The sequence below is a fragment of the Dasypus novemcinctus genome, chromosome X, assembly GCF_030445035.2.
Source record: "Dasypus novemcinctus isolate mDasNov1 chromosome X, mDasNov1.1.hap2, whole genome shotgun sequence".
In the NCBI taxonomy this organism is placed as follows: Eukaryota; Metazoa; Chordata; class Mammalia; order Cingulata; family Dasypodidae; genus Dasypus; species Dasypus novemcinctus.
In genome coordinates, this window is record NC_080704.1 from 115,639,136 (window position 1) to 115,655,033 (window position 15,898).

At 40.8% G+C, this 15,898-nt stretch overlaps 2 protein-coding genes across 2 annotated transcripts in view; one reads left to right on the forward strand and one right to left on the reverse strand.

Annotated features, from left to right (window-relative positions):
- The window catches only part of ATG4A (autophagy related 4A cysteine peptidase), an 80,442-nt gene extending 75,330 nt beyond the window's left edge, over window positions 1-5,112 (forward strand). The window contains exons 10-13 of the mRNA XM_004466341.5: window positions 204-349; window positions 1,613-1,669; window positions 3,571-3,679; window positions 4,211-5,112. Of these exons, the coding sequence (XP_004466398.1) occupies window positions 204-349; window positions 1,613-1,669; window positions 3,571-3,679; window positions 4,211-4,281 (383 nt within the window). The 3' untranslated portion in view covers window positions 4,282-5,112. The remainder of the gene's footprint in view (window positions 1-203; window positions 350-1,612; window positions 1,670-3,570; window positions 3,680-4,210) is intronic.
- A 1,633-nt stretch (window positions 5,113-6,745) lies between these two features.
- Window positions 6,746-15,898, reverse strand: part of COL4A6 (collagen type IV alpha 6 chain) — a 486,161-nt gene continuing 477,008 nt past the window's right edge. The window contains exon 45 of the mRNA XM_058291502.1: window positions 6,746-8,364. Coding sequence (XP_058147485.1) covers window positions 8,104-8,364 — 261 coding nt within the window. The 3' untranslated portion in view covers window positions 6,746-8,103. The remainder of the gene's footprint in view (window positions 8,365-15,898) is intronic.

The window sequence follows — 15,898 nt, forward strand, 5'->3', positions numbered from 1 at the left end:
CTGGGGCAAGTATTCCATTGAATGATTGAATTTGAGCACAGATAGCTTCCTTCAAGCATACTTATCCTGGCTTCAGGTTTTCTGTCATCCCATTCTCATCATCACCAAAAGAGGAGTTAGGAAAACCAGAGTACCTTCTCTGGAAGGCAGCAGTGCCAGGGTCAGTAGTTCTTGGAATGTTAAGCATGCCTCGTTCAAAACAGGTGATGAGCTCATCTTCTTGGACCCTCACACAACCCAGACCTTTGTTGACACTGAAGAGAATGGAATGGTTGATGACCAGACTTTCCATTGCCTGCAATCCCCACAGCGAATGAACATCCTGAACTTGGATCCTTCCGTAGCATTGGTGAGTATCTGAAGGTTGGATGGGCCAGAAGATACAACACCATCCTGTTACAGATTGGTTCACTGGGTATTATCCAGGTCGCTAGGGAGGCAAGAGAATGTTCTTTCACCACCCCTATGAGAGGCAGTATAATATAGTGGGAAATAATGGACTTTGGAGCCAAACTTCTCGAGTTAGAGTCTAGGTTCTGCCACTTACTAGCTATGGACTTAGGGAGAGTCACACAACCTGTATGAATGTTGGTTTTCTCATCTCTAAAATGAAAAAATGAACCTTGTAGGGTTGTTGTGAGGATTGTCAGTGATACAATGAGTGTAAAATACTTAGTACCAGTATCTGGCATGTCATAAATATTTGGTAAATGTTAGCTACTGTTAGTAGTAGTATCCTTCTCCCTTCTTCTGTCTTCTTGCCTCCTAAACATTGTCACCTAGGCACAGGGAAGAATGTGGAGGCCAGCTAAGGAGGGTTAAGGGGGCAAGGCCCTCTGGGTGGGCAGTGTCCATTTCTATGTACACACAATCTAGGAAGTCACAGGACTATTTTTCCCTGGAAATATGATTACTGTCTATACACATTGAAGGGTCATCTGCCTGTGAGGTAGCCAGTGGTTCTAAGGCCCATCTGCATCCTTTTTTCAGTTTAACCCAACTGTCAGAGCACCAGTGACTACAAGCTGACAGAGTCCTTCTCTTGTTTCAAACAATTCTTCCATTAATTTAGGGTGGCTCTGAGGATGGGGAAGGAGGCTACCTTTTCTCTTTATTCAAATAGCTACTTTCCTTAAATCCAAAGCCAACTTATTCAGTGTTGCTGCTAGCTAAAAGTACTATTTGGCTTTTGTTTGCTTGTTTAATAGAATATTCCCTATAGATTGGTATATTTGTACACTAAGTGTAATAGAATTAAACACATGCTTTGGAGACTGGACTTCAGAAAAAGACAGGATGGGGGTGGGGAGAGAAAAGGAAAGAGAGAAGGGAGGAGGGGGGGAGAGAGAGGGGAGGGAGAGAGCGAGACAGAGAGAGTAAGAGAGAGAAAGAAAGGGAGAGAGAGAAAGGGCATGAAAGAGGGAAAGCGAAAAGGACAGCACGCAAATGTGTATGTGTCCAAGTGAGACAATGAGGTAGAACAGAGAGAAGCCCAATCAGTCTTTCTCCAAAGAGTGGACCACATCCTACTTCTGAACCAAAGCTCCACTTTCTACTATAAAGGGCCTGCTTTGGTGCCATTTCTAAGTTGTATTCTTTTCTTCTCCCCAAGGGATTTTTCTGCAAAGAAGAAAAAGACTTTGATAACTGGTGTAGCCTTGTCCAGAAGGTAAAGATACACGTTTTCTTTAGTCTTAAAAAATGGTAGTTACTCAATATGCTTCCTTTTCAACATTATTTTTCATGGTAACATAAACCTGGTCTAATATGACTTTATTGCAAGAGAAAGAAGATAAGGCAACAAAGAAACTATCAGATGTGGGGAATTATGCATAATTTGGGGGGAGCCAAAGTAAAATTTTTGTTTGAATTATGCTTAGTATATCAAGTGAGTGATGTTTTTAACTGCTTGATGTTTCATCTCATTAATTCCACTAGTCATATAGAATATTGAGCCAAGTCATATGAAATGTTCAACTAAACTTCTAACCATTTTAACCTAAAAAATTCCAATTTCATATAGCTTAGCCTAAATTCTTCCTTACTCTGTTGATAACACTGAGATGGTTGAAGAAGCAACCCTCTATTTCTATTTGTATAATGGTCCATTTAAGGTTTAATACATTACATCATGGTTTAGAGAGCTTGCCCTTCTATTAGTTGTTTATTTATATGAAACATAGGCACACTACTACGGAAAGGAAACACAATTTTCAGAAATCCTTGTAACTACTAAAGAAAATTATTCTTTCTTTTGGTATTTTATTGTATAAAAGGGCATTGTTTTGCTGGCTCACTGATCTTTGTATCTGCTTCCTTCATTCTCAGCCTCTAACACTTGACTAACGTATAGAAGACATTGATAAATTCTTATTGAGAGAATGAAAGGAGATCACAGAGGGTAGTTTAAAGAGCCCTGGATGGGGTGACAGGAGACTTGAAGTTCTCCCATCTATGAAACAAAGGGATTGGAGAGATGGGAGCCCAGAGCCTTTCCTAAGTATAAGTAGGAAAGATTTTCTTCACACATGAGCAAATAATTATGTCCCTAACAGAAACCCCAGTTAATAAATAGCTGCAGCAGATTAGAAAATTATTTTCTAAAGGCAAAACTTATATTTCAGAATGCAGTAAAACTATATTTATATCACATTTAAAATGAGAATGATATATTTTTTTAAAGATTTATTTATCTATTTATTTAATTATTTCTCTCCCCTCCCCGCCCCCACCTCGGTTGTCTGTTTACTGTGTCTATTTGCTGCGTCTTCTTTGTCTGCTTCTGTTGTTGTCAGCGGCATGGGAATCTGTTTCTTTTTGTTGCATCATCTTGTTGTGTCAGCTCTCTGTGTGTGTGGCACCATTCCTGGGCAGGCTGTACTTTCTTTCACGCTGGGTAGCTCTCCTTATGGGCACACTCCTTGCGCATGGGGCTCCCCTACACGGGGGACATCCCTGCGTGGCACAGTACTCCTTGAGGGCATCAGCACTGCACATGGGCCAGCTCCACACGGGTCAAGGCCTGGGGTTTGAACTGCAGACCTCCCATGTGGTAAACGGATGCCCTAACCACTGGGCCAAGTCCGTCACCGAGAAAGATAATTTTCTGATAAGACTATGCCTTTTAGATTGCGGCACACACCATAAAAGTTGGACTAAAATGGAAACCAAGCCAAACCTGCAACTGTATTCCCCTAGGGCAGGTTTAATTTGATTAACCAACATTTGCTTTGGAGCCAACACTTCAAGAATATTGCACCCCTAAATTGAGGTGGGCCCATGCAAATGGCATTTAGCTTGAACCTCTCACATGGAGCATGGGCACTGAGTACTGGCTTTTCCTCAGATACTTCCTCTGGGCCAACAGTATATAGAATTTAAGAGGGCTGGCTCTTCCGATGGGTCAAGTAGGGGAGGGGGCGGTGCATCTGCTAAGCCTCTGTTTTCACCTTTCAACAACCAGGCTGCTCTCTTAGGGTTTGGGTTCATAGTTTTGACAATTAGATAGAAGTTACAAAACAGAAATAGAATGAATCTGCTGTGTTTACTATTGATTTTATGTCTCCTCAGGAAATTCTAAGGGAGAATTTAAGGATGTTTGAATTAGTTCAGAAACATCCATCCCACTGGCCTCCCTTTGTTCCTCCATCCAAACCAGAAGTGACAACCACTGGGGCAGGTAAGCAGTTGCTCATGGGCTCTCAGCCGGCAGATCCATGTGTAGCAATTGTGGCTCATGCTTTCCATGGAAAACAATCTCTACTTAGCTAGATTGGTCGAAGAATGTCATTTCTGATTCTTATCATTTTCTGATGAAATTATATTGACCAATTTCAAAGAATGGTAATATTAGAAAATGGGTTCAGTACTAAAGTCCTATGCAAAATCAAAACTACTAGAATGTTTTCCTTGGTTTAGTTCAGAATAAAAAACCAGAGGCCATGGGTGATTCAAAAGAGACTTCAAAGGTCTTGCAGAGCCTCAGCCTCATCAGCGTGAATAGGACTATGTAACAAGTCAAGTTATTTTAATTCTCCATAAAGGGTTTCTAGTTCTTGGGCAGTGGTCCTATCTGTAAGTCCCATCCACACAAGTTTTTTTTCTTTAGCAAAGCAATTTAAAATTTATAGCCTTAACCCCTGAGTAATGTATTGACTGCTTCAATCTAAGTGCCAAACTTTTCTTCTTTCTCATTTCTGTATTCTGATAGAATTCATAGACTCTACAGAACAACTAGAAGAATTTGACCTGGAGGAAGATTTCGAGATTCTGAGCATATAGAATAGTGTGAACTCAGTTTGGGGGTCTGTCTTCCATTTGGCTCCATAAGAACATGAACTTCTTACATAAAACTTTTGTAGTCAGCAAGTGCCTGATATGCCAACAGCATATAAACTCCATAGCAATCATGACTGAGCCAATCATTTCTCAGAAAACACACAAGCAAACGACCCTTCCCCAGAAAGAAATGGTACAATCATGGAGCCTAGGATCAGATTGATTAGGAGGAGCCCTTTGCTTCCCAGCTCGTCTGACCTGGCCACAATGAGTCTGCAGCTATGAAATGAGGAGATGAATTCTGGAAGACAGACAGCAGCTCCCATCATGCTTTGAATACCAGCAGATGAGAGATGGTTACCCTGTTCTTCTTCACCCTATCAGGTGTGACTTCCTTTGGGCTACATAATAAGAAGCAAACTGTTTTCTTGTTCTAATAATAAAGTGACTGAATCAGGGAGAAAATATTCTTGTTAAATTATTTGAATATGTATTTTAAATAGTTATTATCAAAAAGTTTGTCCGAGAAATTATGTCAAATGTACACTTCTTAATCTCCTTTCTGTTTGAGGGAACGTTACTTTCTGAGAGGATGCTCTTACCATCCTTACTGATACTTTTGTAAGATGTCACCTTGTCCTTTAAATCAAATCATGATTGCTTAAATCAAAACTTTTCTGGTAAAGGGCCAGTTAGTAAATATTTTAGGCTTTGCAAACCATATGGTCTCTGTCACAATTTCTCAACTCTGGTGTTGTGCCAAAGCATCCATAGACAACATGCAAGCGAATGAGTGTGTTATATTCTAATAAAACATTATTTACCAAGACAAAAGAACATTATTTACAAAAACAGGTGGTGGGCTAGATTTGAACCTGTGGCCATATTTTGCCAATCACTGACAAACTGCTGAGTTTTCATTTGAGAAATTAAAAATAAGTTGTGTTTGAATTATGTTCCATTTTGGTTGACAGCCATATTCAGAAAGAATTATTTATGTGCTGACATTTTATCTGTACAATTCCAAAGTTCTGATGAATAACAACATACTGAGTTTTTCTGTCTTTATTTTTTAAAATGTTGCATTCAAAAAATATGAGGTCATCATATACCCCCCACCCCCCTCACCCACACTCCTCCTATATCAACCACCTTTTTCATCATCATGGGACATTCACTGCATTTGGTGAATACATTTTTGAGCACTGCTTCACCACATGGATAATGATTTACATTATAGTTTACACTTTCCCCGAGTCCACCCAGTGGGCCATGGCAGGACATACAATGTCCAACAACTGTCCCTGCAGTACAACCCAGGACAACTCCAAGTCCTGAAAATGCCCCCACATATCTCTTCTTCCCTCTCCCTACCCTCAGCAGCTACCGTGGCCACTTTCTTCACATCAGTGCTACATTTTCTTCCATTACTAATCACAATAGTTCCAGAATAGAATATCAGTAAGTCCACTCTGATCCATACTCTATTCCTCCATCTTGTGGACCCTGGGATGGTTATGTCCACTCCACCTCTATATTGAGAGGGGGCTTAGATTCCACATGGATGATGGATGCAATTCTCCTGCTTGCAGTTGTAGGCACTCTTGACTCCTTGGTGTGGTGGTTGACCTTCTTCAACTCCCTGTTAGCTGGTTGGGGTAAGTCCAATAAACCAGAGGGTAGGAGTTGCAACTCATATTGAGTTTTAGAGCATGCATTCATCAAGTTAACTTTGTTAACCAGTCTCCTTTGAGGATGCACCTTAAATACCAGCAGTGTCTTCCTACTTTCCTTTCCTTCTCCTCTTAGCTTGTGTGGATTTCACCTCTGTCTTCAAACAAATCCTGAGGAAGGTCAGCAACTAGGGTTTGGAAGCTAGCACCAAATGTTTTGTTTTGTTTTTTTTAGGTTAAAATTTTAAAAAATATTTAGCAATATGAGAACACTTGGTTCCTTATATTCCATTTTTTGTTTGTTTTTTGGTCTTTTTTTCAAGAGGAAATGAATTCTAGTGGTTCAAAATTGAAAATGTACAAAATGGTATTCAGTGAAATGCCTCTCTCTTCCACATGTCAGTTCTTTTCCTTGCAAGATCCCAATGTTATTAATTTGTTTATCCTTCCAGAGGATGTGTTTAATGCATATGTAAACAAGAAAATGTTTTTTCATATATCTTAGATTTGACTTTAGTGACTTTAATATTTCCCCACATTTGATTTATCTGCAAATGACCCTGAGGCCACAGAAGTATGGAAACTCCTTTCTGGAAGCACTTCTAGGCTTATCTTGAAGCAGGCTCTTTCAGCTCTTTCACTTTGATCATCTTCTAATTTTTTTCCCTCCCTCAGTGTCTAGTTATAGAGTGTGATGCACAGTAATAGGAGCCACCAAGGTAAGGGGGACTCATGAGTTGCAATAAGATGGCTTCAGAAACGTTTTGCTCAAAGAACATCAGAAGAGTCAAATGTTCAGGATTAATTCATTTTATTTGCTATGTGCAAAGCCAACACCATGCTTATTATTTTAGGATGTGATGAAATAATAATTCGAATTATACTGGTTATGCTTTGTCTGTATTGGCACAGTTTACATAATACTTAACCAAACAAAATCACCTGGAAGAAAATGCCTCATGCCAACATAGCTGGGTGTTCTAGGAAACTTGTAATTAGAGAAAATGGTTAAAACAAAAGCCCCAAACAGAATAAAATATACTTTATAGCCAAGTCAGGCTTGCTTTAGGTCTGCTAACTGCTAAAAAGGGGAGTGTGCTAGATTTTTATGAGGTTTTAAAAACATATTATTTTAACAGGCTACTGTGAAAGAGCAATTGGATGAACATTTTAATGGGAAGTCTCTAACAGCCTCAATAATGTAAAGGAACCAACATGCTGCAGCTTTAATTTGCCATATAGTACACATCCGGATGACATTTGGAATAAATAGGGACTTCTGAGAAATTGTGACAAGGCTTTACCCTTTTGTTCCTGGAGTCAAAACCAAAATCCACACCTCCTTACCCATCCACCCCTCTCTCCACAGCCCAGGAAAAAGGACTGTGGTTCTCATTTCCTTTTATGGCCTTGGCCACATTTGTTGCATCCTCTGCTCTACTTTGAACCAGGCCAATCCTGTCTCTGACTTGAGACAGAGCCAGCAAGGAGGAAGTGATTTGTTGAGGACCATGTAAAATTAACGAGCACCTCTCAACTGCTAGCCTTCTAGACTCCCTAAGCAACTTGGGGTCTGGTCTTGCTCACTTTCGAAGGAGTCAAAGCTTACCCCAGCCTACTGGCTAGTACCTCATTCCAGTTCTGCTGCCTGCCTACACACAATGGGCCTCCTTGAAAGGTGAGGGCTTGGCCGATGCAGACTTGAGCCATCCGTTAATGTTCAGCCAGATGTTGTTCCTGCTGCTGTTTTTTAAAAAGTCAAAATGGGCTCTGGTTTAATTCAAATAATGTGTGGTGGGCCCTGGATATAAAGAAATGACTTATTCACTATTCTGTTCAAGACAGAGAAGAAAACTAGCAGTCTAAGAAAGTGGTGGCCCAGCAAATCTTTCTGAGGTAGCCAGGAGTCGGGCAAACATACCAGATCAAATGGTAGCACCAGGATGAATGAAATGGGACAGCAAATCTCAACAGGGTGGGCTCATCTACTGGGCCTGAGGGGGTAGCCAGCGTTCCAGCCCAAATGAGACTCCAATGTGAAATGTGACAGATGGGCGAAAAGGCTTAGATCTTCCTTCTTCAGGCCACCCAGGTTTGTGAGGTGACCATGGTGACATGGGGGGCAAGGAGCAGAGTGATAGGTGCCGCCTATTCACAGGCTTTTTATACACACCTGGCAGCGGCTGACTCGGGTGTGGAGCTGCCCAGCTTTCAGTGTTTCAGATGTAGGCTCCTCCCCAAACTGCTCCGCCTCTTCCACTGTCGTGAGCCAGAAACTGTACTTGTTGGCAAAGTAGTGACAGGTACCCCGGGCACCACTGCACTCGATGAAAGGAGTGGCCCGAAAGTCCTCTAGGCAGGAACCAGGTGATACCAGTGACTGGCCTCCACCCTCGGCACCAGCGGCAGTATGCTGAAATAGATAGGAGGTTGGTGTTTGAGCTGTGCTGACGGGGGCTGGCACAGGGAGATGGTGGTGCACTTCATGCGCTACAGGAGGACATGTGTACTTCTGTTCTTAAGCCCTGTCCCTTGGCTCAGCGCTGGCATCTGGCCAGCATAATAAAAGCTCTGTTTTAGAAGCAGGGGCTGCTCACCCTCCCCCATAGCAGCCTTCAGGGACAGGAGCGCCCCCCTTCTAACTGCCTAGTGTACTCCTAACCCATTATGCACCAGCAATGACTACCTCTAAACCAGCATTTCCCAACTGTGGCTCTCCCATTGAGTTTGGAGGTGTTTTGAGTGTCAAAAATTTTTTCCGTGGGCAAATAAGTCTGAAAGAGGCTGGATTAAGGAAAATTCAATAAGTTTCTGAGTTGCAGGTCTTCTCAGAGCCCTTTGTCTAATATGCATTGTACTCTAAGAAGGGAAACAGCATACAATATTCACAAACTGGTTAAACTGTAGAATGACACCCCTGACCTACCTGTTTATAGCTCTTACTTGGAAGTTACCCCTACTAGAACAACTTTTATTTTCAACCTGTACTGCACCTTTTAGGGTGGCATTTAGTGTTTGCTACCTGCTGAGTAAAAGTGGGCCATGTAGTATTTGGGCTATATGTCTTGGCCTTACCTTCAGAGGACTCTCTCAGCACTAGATATCAAGATATCCCCATCAGTGCCATTTCTATGCCTATAGGCTCCAGTCACTACCCATAGACAGTAGTCCCCATCTCTCCACATCCCCACCCCACTCCTTTCACCTTAGATGGATTATTCTCTGGACCACAGGAGGTGGGGAAGAGGCCTAATACATACCTGGGTCTGTAAATGGACAATGGAACAAATGCCAGGGCCACTTTGTTTGCATTTTGTGAATCCCAGAATAGATTATGTTCTTGAACTAATCCATTCCTCTGGGTGTGGGGCCTTTTTCATTAAACTTAATTAAGGGACCTGTGATCAGAGCACTTGATTAGAATACTCAAGGGCTTTTGATTGGACTATGCCAGTGAGGCGTTACCCAGGTTGGGTCTCTGCCCCCTTACTGGGTCTTATATAAACTGAGAGCACACAAAGAGAAAGAAGAGGCCCAGAAAAAAGAGAGCCACTGCCATCTTTACCCTGCCATGCGAGAAAGAGGACTCCATGTTTGGGTACAGCTGCAGAAATTCAGAGAAACCGTGAGAAGCTCAGGGAGTTGAGTTCCAGGAAGAGATACCTGACAGCCCACAGCTGAGCTCCAGGAGAAAGTAGTGGGAGACTGGCAGACCTACCATCTTGCCTCACCATGTGGCAGGACTCCAGGTACTACTAGCGGCCCACCTCTTGTTTGCAAGCACCTCTGATGATGCCTTGATTGGGACATTTCACGTCAGAACTGTAAGCTTTTACCTCAAGCAAATCCCCTTTACAGCAGCCAACCCATTTCTGGTATTTTGTATCAGCAGACTTAGCAAACAAAAATAGCCACCTTATTTGGCAGAACTTTAGGAGAGTGTCTCTAGAGGTATGTGACCTTTTCTGAAAACTGAAGCATCAAAGTTTCTCTCATTTTGAGCCTCAAATAGAAAATTTTCTAAAATCAGCAACACATTTCCCTACCGTATGATAAAGATACAGTGTGTTTCAAGCTCTACAAGCTGCGTCCTTGAATAACACCCAACACAAAAACTGAAGTTCCCTATTACAACCCTAAGGCATCTTGCAGAGTTCTTGGGCCTACTTTGGGTAATTTTCTCCCAATTTTCTCCTTTGGAGCTGGCATGTCTCATTGTTTTAAGGTGACTTACTAGACAATCCAACTTCCCACTCTTTCACATTTTCAGGAAAACCAGATATGCTGGTATATTAGAATTATCTATAGGTTCAACATAAGAAAATCAATTAATGTAATACATCACATAAACAGAATGAAGGACAAAATCACATGATGATATCGATGGATGCAGAAAAAGCATTTGACAAAATACAGCACCCTTTCCTGATAAAAACACTGCAAAACATAGGAATAGAAGGAAACTTTCTGAACATGATAAAGGGTATATATGAAAAACACACAGCTAACATAATTTACAATGGTGAAATCCTAAAATCTTTTCCTCTAAGATCAGGAACAAGACAAGGATGCCCACTATCACCCCTTCTATTTAACGTTGTGTTAGAAGTACTTGCTTGAGCACTGAGGCAAGAACCAGACATAAAAGGCATCCAAATTGGAAAGGAGGAAGTTAAAAATTCACTATTTGCAGACGACATGATCCTATACATACAAAGCCCTAAAAAGTCTGCAACAAAGCTTCTAGAACTTTTAAATGAGATCAGTGAATTTGCAGGTTATAAGATCAATGCACAAAAGTCAGTAGCATTCCTGTGCACCAATAATGAGCAATCTGAGGAGGAAATCAAGAAACAAATACCATTTACAATAGCAAATAAAACAATCAAATACCTAGGAATAAACTTAACTAAAGATGTAAAAGACTTATACACAGAAAACTACACAACACTGTTCAAGGAAATCAAAAAAGACCTAAAAATGGAAGAATATTCCCTGTTCATGGATAGGAAGACTAAATATTATTAAGATGTCTAGCCTACCAAAACCATCTACAGATTCAATGCAATCCCAATAAAAATCAACACAGCAATTTTTAATGAACTAGAAAAACTAACTACGAAATTTATTTGGAAAGGAAAGAGGCCCCGAATTGCCAAAGACATATTGAAAAAGAAAAATGAAATTGGTTGAATCATACTACCTGACTTCAAAACATACTACAAAGCTACAGTACTGAAAACAGCATGGTATTGGCACAAGGATAGACACACTGACCAATGGAACTGAATTGAGAGTTCTGGTATAGATCTTCATATAATACAGTCATCTGATATTCAACAAGACCAAAAATCCCACTCAACTGGAGAGAATGGCCTCTTCAACAAATGGTGCTTGGAAAACTGGATATCCATATGCAAAAGTATGAAAGAGGATTACCATCTCACACCTTATACAAAAGTCAACTCAAGATGGATCAAAGACCTAAATATAAGAGCCAAGGTCATAAAGACTTTGGAAAACAATGTAGGGAAGCATCTACAGGACCTCGTAATAGGAAAATGGCTTCATGAATCTCATACCCAAAGCACGAGCAGCAAAAGAACAAATAGATAGATGGGACTTCCTCAAAATTAAAGCCTTTTGCATCTCAAAGGATTTTGTCAAGAAAGTGAAAAGACAGCCCACCCAATGGGAGAAAATATTTGGTAACCATATATCTGATAGGAGACATATCCTGCATATATAAAGAATTTCTACATCTCAAAAATAAAAAGACACACAACCCATTTAAAAAATGGGCAAGAGATTTGAACAGATGCTTCTCCAAAGAAGAAATACAAATGGCTAAAAAACTTATGAAAAAATGCTCAAAATCACTAGCTATTAGGGAAATGCAAATCAAAACTACAATGAGATACCATCTTACTCCCATAAGACTGGCAGTGATCAAAAAATCAGAAGACTACAAGTGCTAGAGAGGATGTGGAGGAATGGGAACACTCATCCACTGCTGGTGGGAATGCAGAAGGATCCAGCCATTCTGGAGGACAGTTTGGCAGTTTCTCAAAAAAACTAGCTATAGATTTGCCATATGACCCAGCAATTCCACTGCTGGGTATATTCCCAGAACTGAAAACAAGGACACAAACCAATATATACATACCAATGTTCATAGCAGCATTATTCACTATTGCCAAAAGTTGGAATCAACCCAAATACACCCAACAGATGAATGGATAAATAAAATGTGGTATATACATACAATGGAATACTACTCAGCTATAAGAAGGAATACAGTACAAACACATGGGTTCAGGAGTGCTCAGAGATGTATTCACCAAGTGCAATGAATGTCCCATGATGATGGAGAACCGAGGTTGTGGTTATAGGAGGAGTGGGGTGAGGGGAGTAGGAAGGTATATGGGGACCTCATATTTTTTTAATGTAACATTAAAAATAAATAAATTAATTTAAAAATAAAAAAAATAAAAAACAAACACATGGGATAACATAGATGAATCTTGAGGACCTTAGGTTGAGTGAAGCAAGCCAGACATTGAAGGACAAATACTACATGACCTCTCTGATATGAAATAAGTAAGCCAAGCTGTCTCAGAGAGCTAGAGACTGGATGATAGGCTTAAAGAAAGTTGGGGGGCAGAGGAAAGTTGTGAGCTGATGCTTACATGGGTGAAATCTATGATAAGCTGGAGGTAAGTATTTGTACGGGGAATGGATAAGATGGCATAGGGATACCTTTGGGTGGGGTTTTGTGGGCTTGAGGGGAGCTAGGATTGGGAGGATGGGTCAGATGGCGCAAGGAATTATGGGGAGGGCTGGGGGGAGCAGTTGAACATGGGAGATTGTCAAGTATGTGGTTAAAACTATAATGTTGAAAAACTCTTTAGAAAATATAATAAGAAAGGATTACCTGTTTAAGGTGCTTAAGTGGGGGGGTGCATCTGGCACAGGGGCAGGCCTCTTGGGAGTGTATGAGTGCTCATTTGCCATAGTGTGTTATATCATTGGGTGGAGACCCATACAATGAGTGTGAAGGTGTACCCACATCCTGGGGAGGCCTGATGTTCTCAAACAGAGGGAACTGTGTCTCTCAAGAGAATTGGTGGCTCCCAATGGGTTAGGGCAGTCTAATATGTCAAGCCCTCAGCATTGTTGCAAGTATCTGTGTATGTGGTCCTTCAAGTAGTGAAGATTGATTGTCATTGTGGGCCCTGAGGGGAGGGGAGAGAAGTATAGAATAGATGGAATCAGGGTAACTGGGGGGGGTGGGGAACGCAATGGAAGTGTTCCACAAGATCGTGCAATGATGAGTATAGGGCATGTTAAATTACATCAAAAATGTATAACAGTCTATAGGCTAAAATGTAAACCATAATGTAAAACATACGGTAACTATAAATTTAGAAAATTTTACAGTTTTAAATATAAACAATAATGTAAACCAAAATGGAACCATGTTTGAAAGCTGTGTTTCAATATCTGTACATCAGCTGCAGCAAATATAACATGAACATGTAAAAAGATCATTGCTGTGGAAGGGGAAAAAGGGTTTGATGTTGGATATATGGGAGTCTCCTTTATTGTATATGTGAATTACTGTGATCTAAAACGTTTGTGAAGACAAAATTAAAAGTTAGAAAAAAGAAAAGGATGTAGACACTGAGGAAGAAATGAAAGAAATTGACTTGCCACTGTAAATACTGGGCAATATCTATTGCATTGATGAAAGGCAAAATGTGAAAAACAAAGCTTTATAATATTTTTCAATTTTTAATACCCCAATTTATTTTTACTTTTTTAAGTTTTTCTAAATTAGTATGTATTCTATTTAATCTTTAAAGCCATACCTATATTTCATTTTCCTATTACTTGAATTTGGCAATATATTAGGCTTCATTTTTGAAGAAATTTTGGACCACAGAGAAGTTCAACTATGACAGGGGAGGAACACTGGTGTGGGGTGTTATTGATGGGGGGCACATGGTTGGGAAGGAGTTCTCCAGGGCATGTATATAGGGTACATAAAAATGTTCAGATATATGTTAGGTATTTTCATCGTAGTGACAGTTACAGATTTCAACTGAAGGAGTGCTGAATTCCTACCCAGGGGAGCTCTATCACATTCCCCAATGGAACAGCAACAACCTCCCCAAGTGCAACAGCAAAGACCAATGAAGATGGATGGTACAACGATGAGCCCCTGATACTGATGTCTATGCTTTTTAGCTTGTGTGCCTGAAATATGAACTAGGCCTAGAGCTGCTGGTGCCTAAGAGTTACCTCCTGAGAGCCTCCATGTTGCTCAAATGTGGCCACTCTCTAAGCCAAACTGACCATGTAAATGCATTACCTTCCCTCCAGCATGGGACATGACTCCTGGTGATGAGCCTCCCTGGCACCAAGGGATTACTACCAATCACTAACTGGTGATGCAAGTTGAAAGAGACCTTGAATAAAAGGGTCAACTCAGATCAGCAGAATTTCTCAGCTTACATGTAGGAGCATGTGCTAAAAACTGCTTTTTGATCTTGAATAAAAGGGGGAAATGGCAAAGACAAATGAGTTTATATGGCTAAGAGTCTTCCAAAAAGAGTCAGGAGGTTATCAGAGGGGTCACACATATGCACGCCTCAGCAGGACCCCAGAGACAGCCCAAGTAGATACAACCCCAGGTACTGGTTCTCCTGAGGGCTATGGAGTCCCACAGTTCTATGGTCATGGCAGATGGGTGTGGAGTTCAGTGCCTTGTCAGTGGGCCCTACTTTGGAAATTGTGTTCCTGAGTGCGATGGAGTTGGACTCAGATGTGACGTTTCTACACACTTCTTCTGTCTCTTTTACTGAACCTGTGGTTGGCACTGGGGATTGTGTGTACTCAGGAGACTTGAATCTCTGGACTGTCCATGTGTCAGCTGAGCCCTGAGTCTCAGCAGAGTTGCAACTCCTACCCTCTGGTTTGTTGGACTTACCCAGGTCAGCTAACAGGGAGGTGAAGATGGACAACCACCACACCAGACAACCGAGAGTGCCTACAACTGCAAGCAGGAGAATTGCATCCATCATCCATGTGGAATCTAAGCCCCTCTTGATATACAGGTGGAGTGGACATCATCATCCCAGGGTCCACAAGATGGAGGAATAAAATATGCATTAGAGTGGACTTACTAATATTCTACTATGGAACTATTGTGATTAGTAATGGAAGAAATTGTAGCATTGAGGTGGAGAAAATTACCACTGTAGTTGCTGAGGGTCAGGAGAGTTAAGAAGAGATGTGATGTGGGGGCATTTTCGGGACTTGGAGTTGTCCTAAATGATATTGCAGGGACAAATGTAGGACATTTATATATCCTACCATAACCCACTGAATATACTGGGGGAGAGTGTAAACTACAATGTAAACTATTATCCCTGTGGTCCAGCAGTGCTCCAAAATGTATTCACCAAATGCAATGAATGTGCCACAATGATGAGAGAGGTTGTTGATGTGGGAGGAGTGGGGTGAGGGAGGTAGGGGGTATATGGGAACCTCTTAAATTTTTTGAATGTAACATTTTTTTGTGATCTATCTATCTTCAGAAAATACAATTAAAAAATTGATGGGGCAGGGGCGTGGGGAGTGGGGTATATGGGAACCTCTTATGTTTTTTAATGTAACATTTTGTGTGATCTATTAACTTTTTAAAAAGATAATTAAAAATTAAATTAAATTAAAAAAGAACTATCTATAAATTAAGAGGAGAGAAATTCTGAATTCTGAATAAAGACTTGAGAGCTCTCCCATGAGCAAAGCACATGAAGTTTAGTACATAGATTTTGTGTTTTCCTATGGAAGTTCAGGGGCCTTTCTCCTTATTTCCTGGTCTTATAGATAGGACAGAATGCTAGGTGAGGAGATTTTGTATTGTATTAGTATAAACTGCC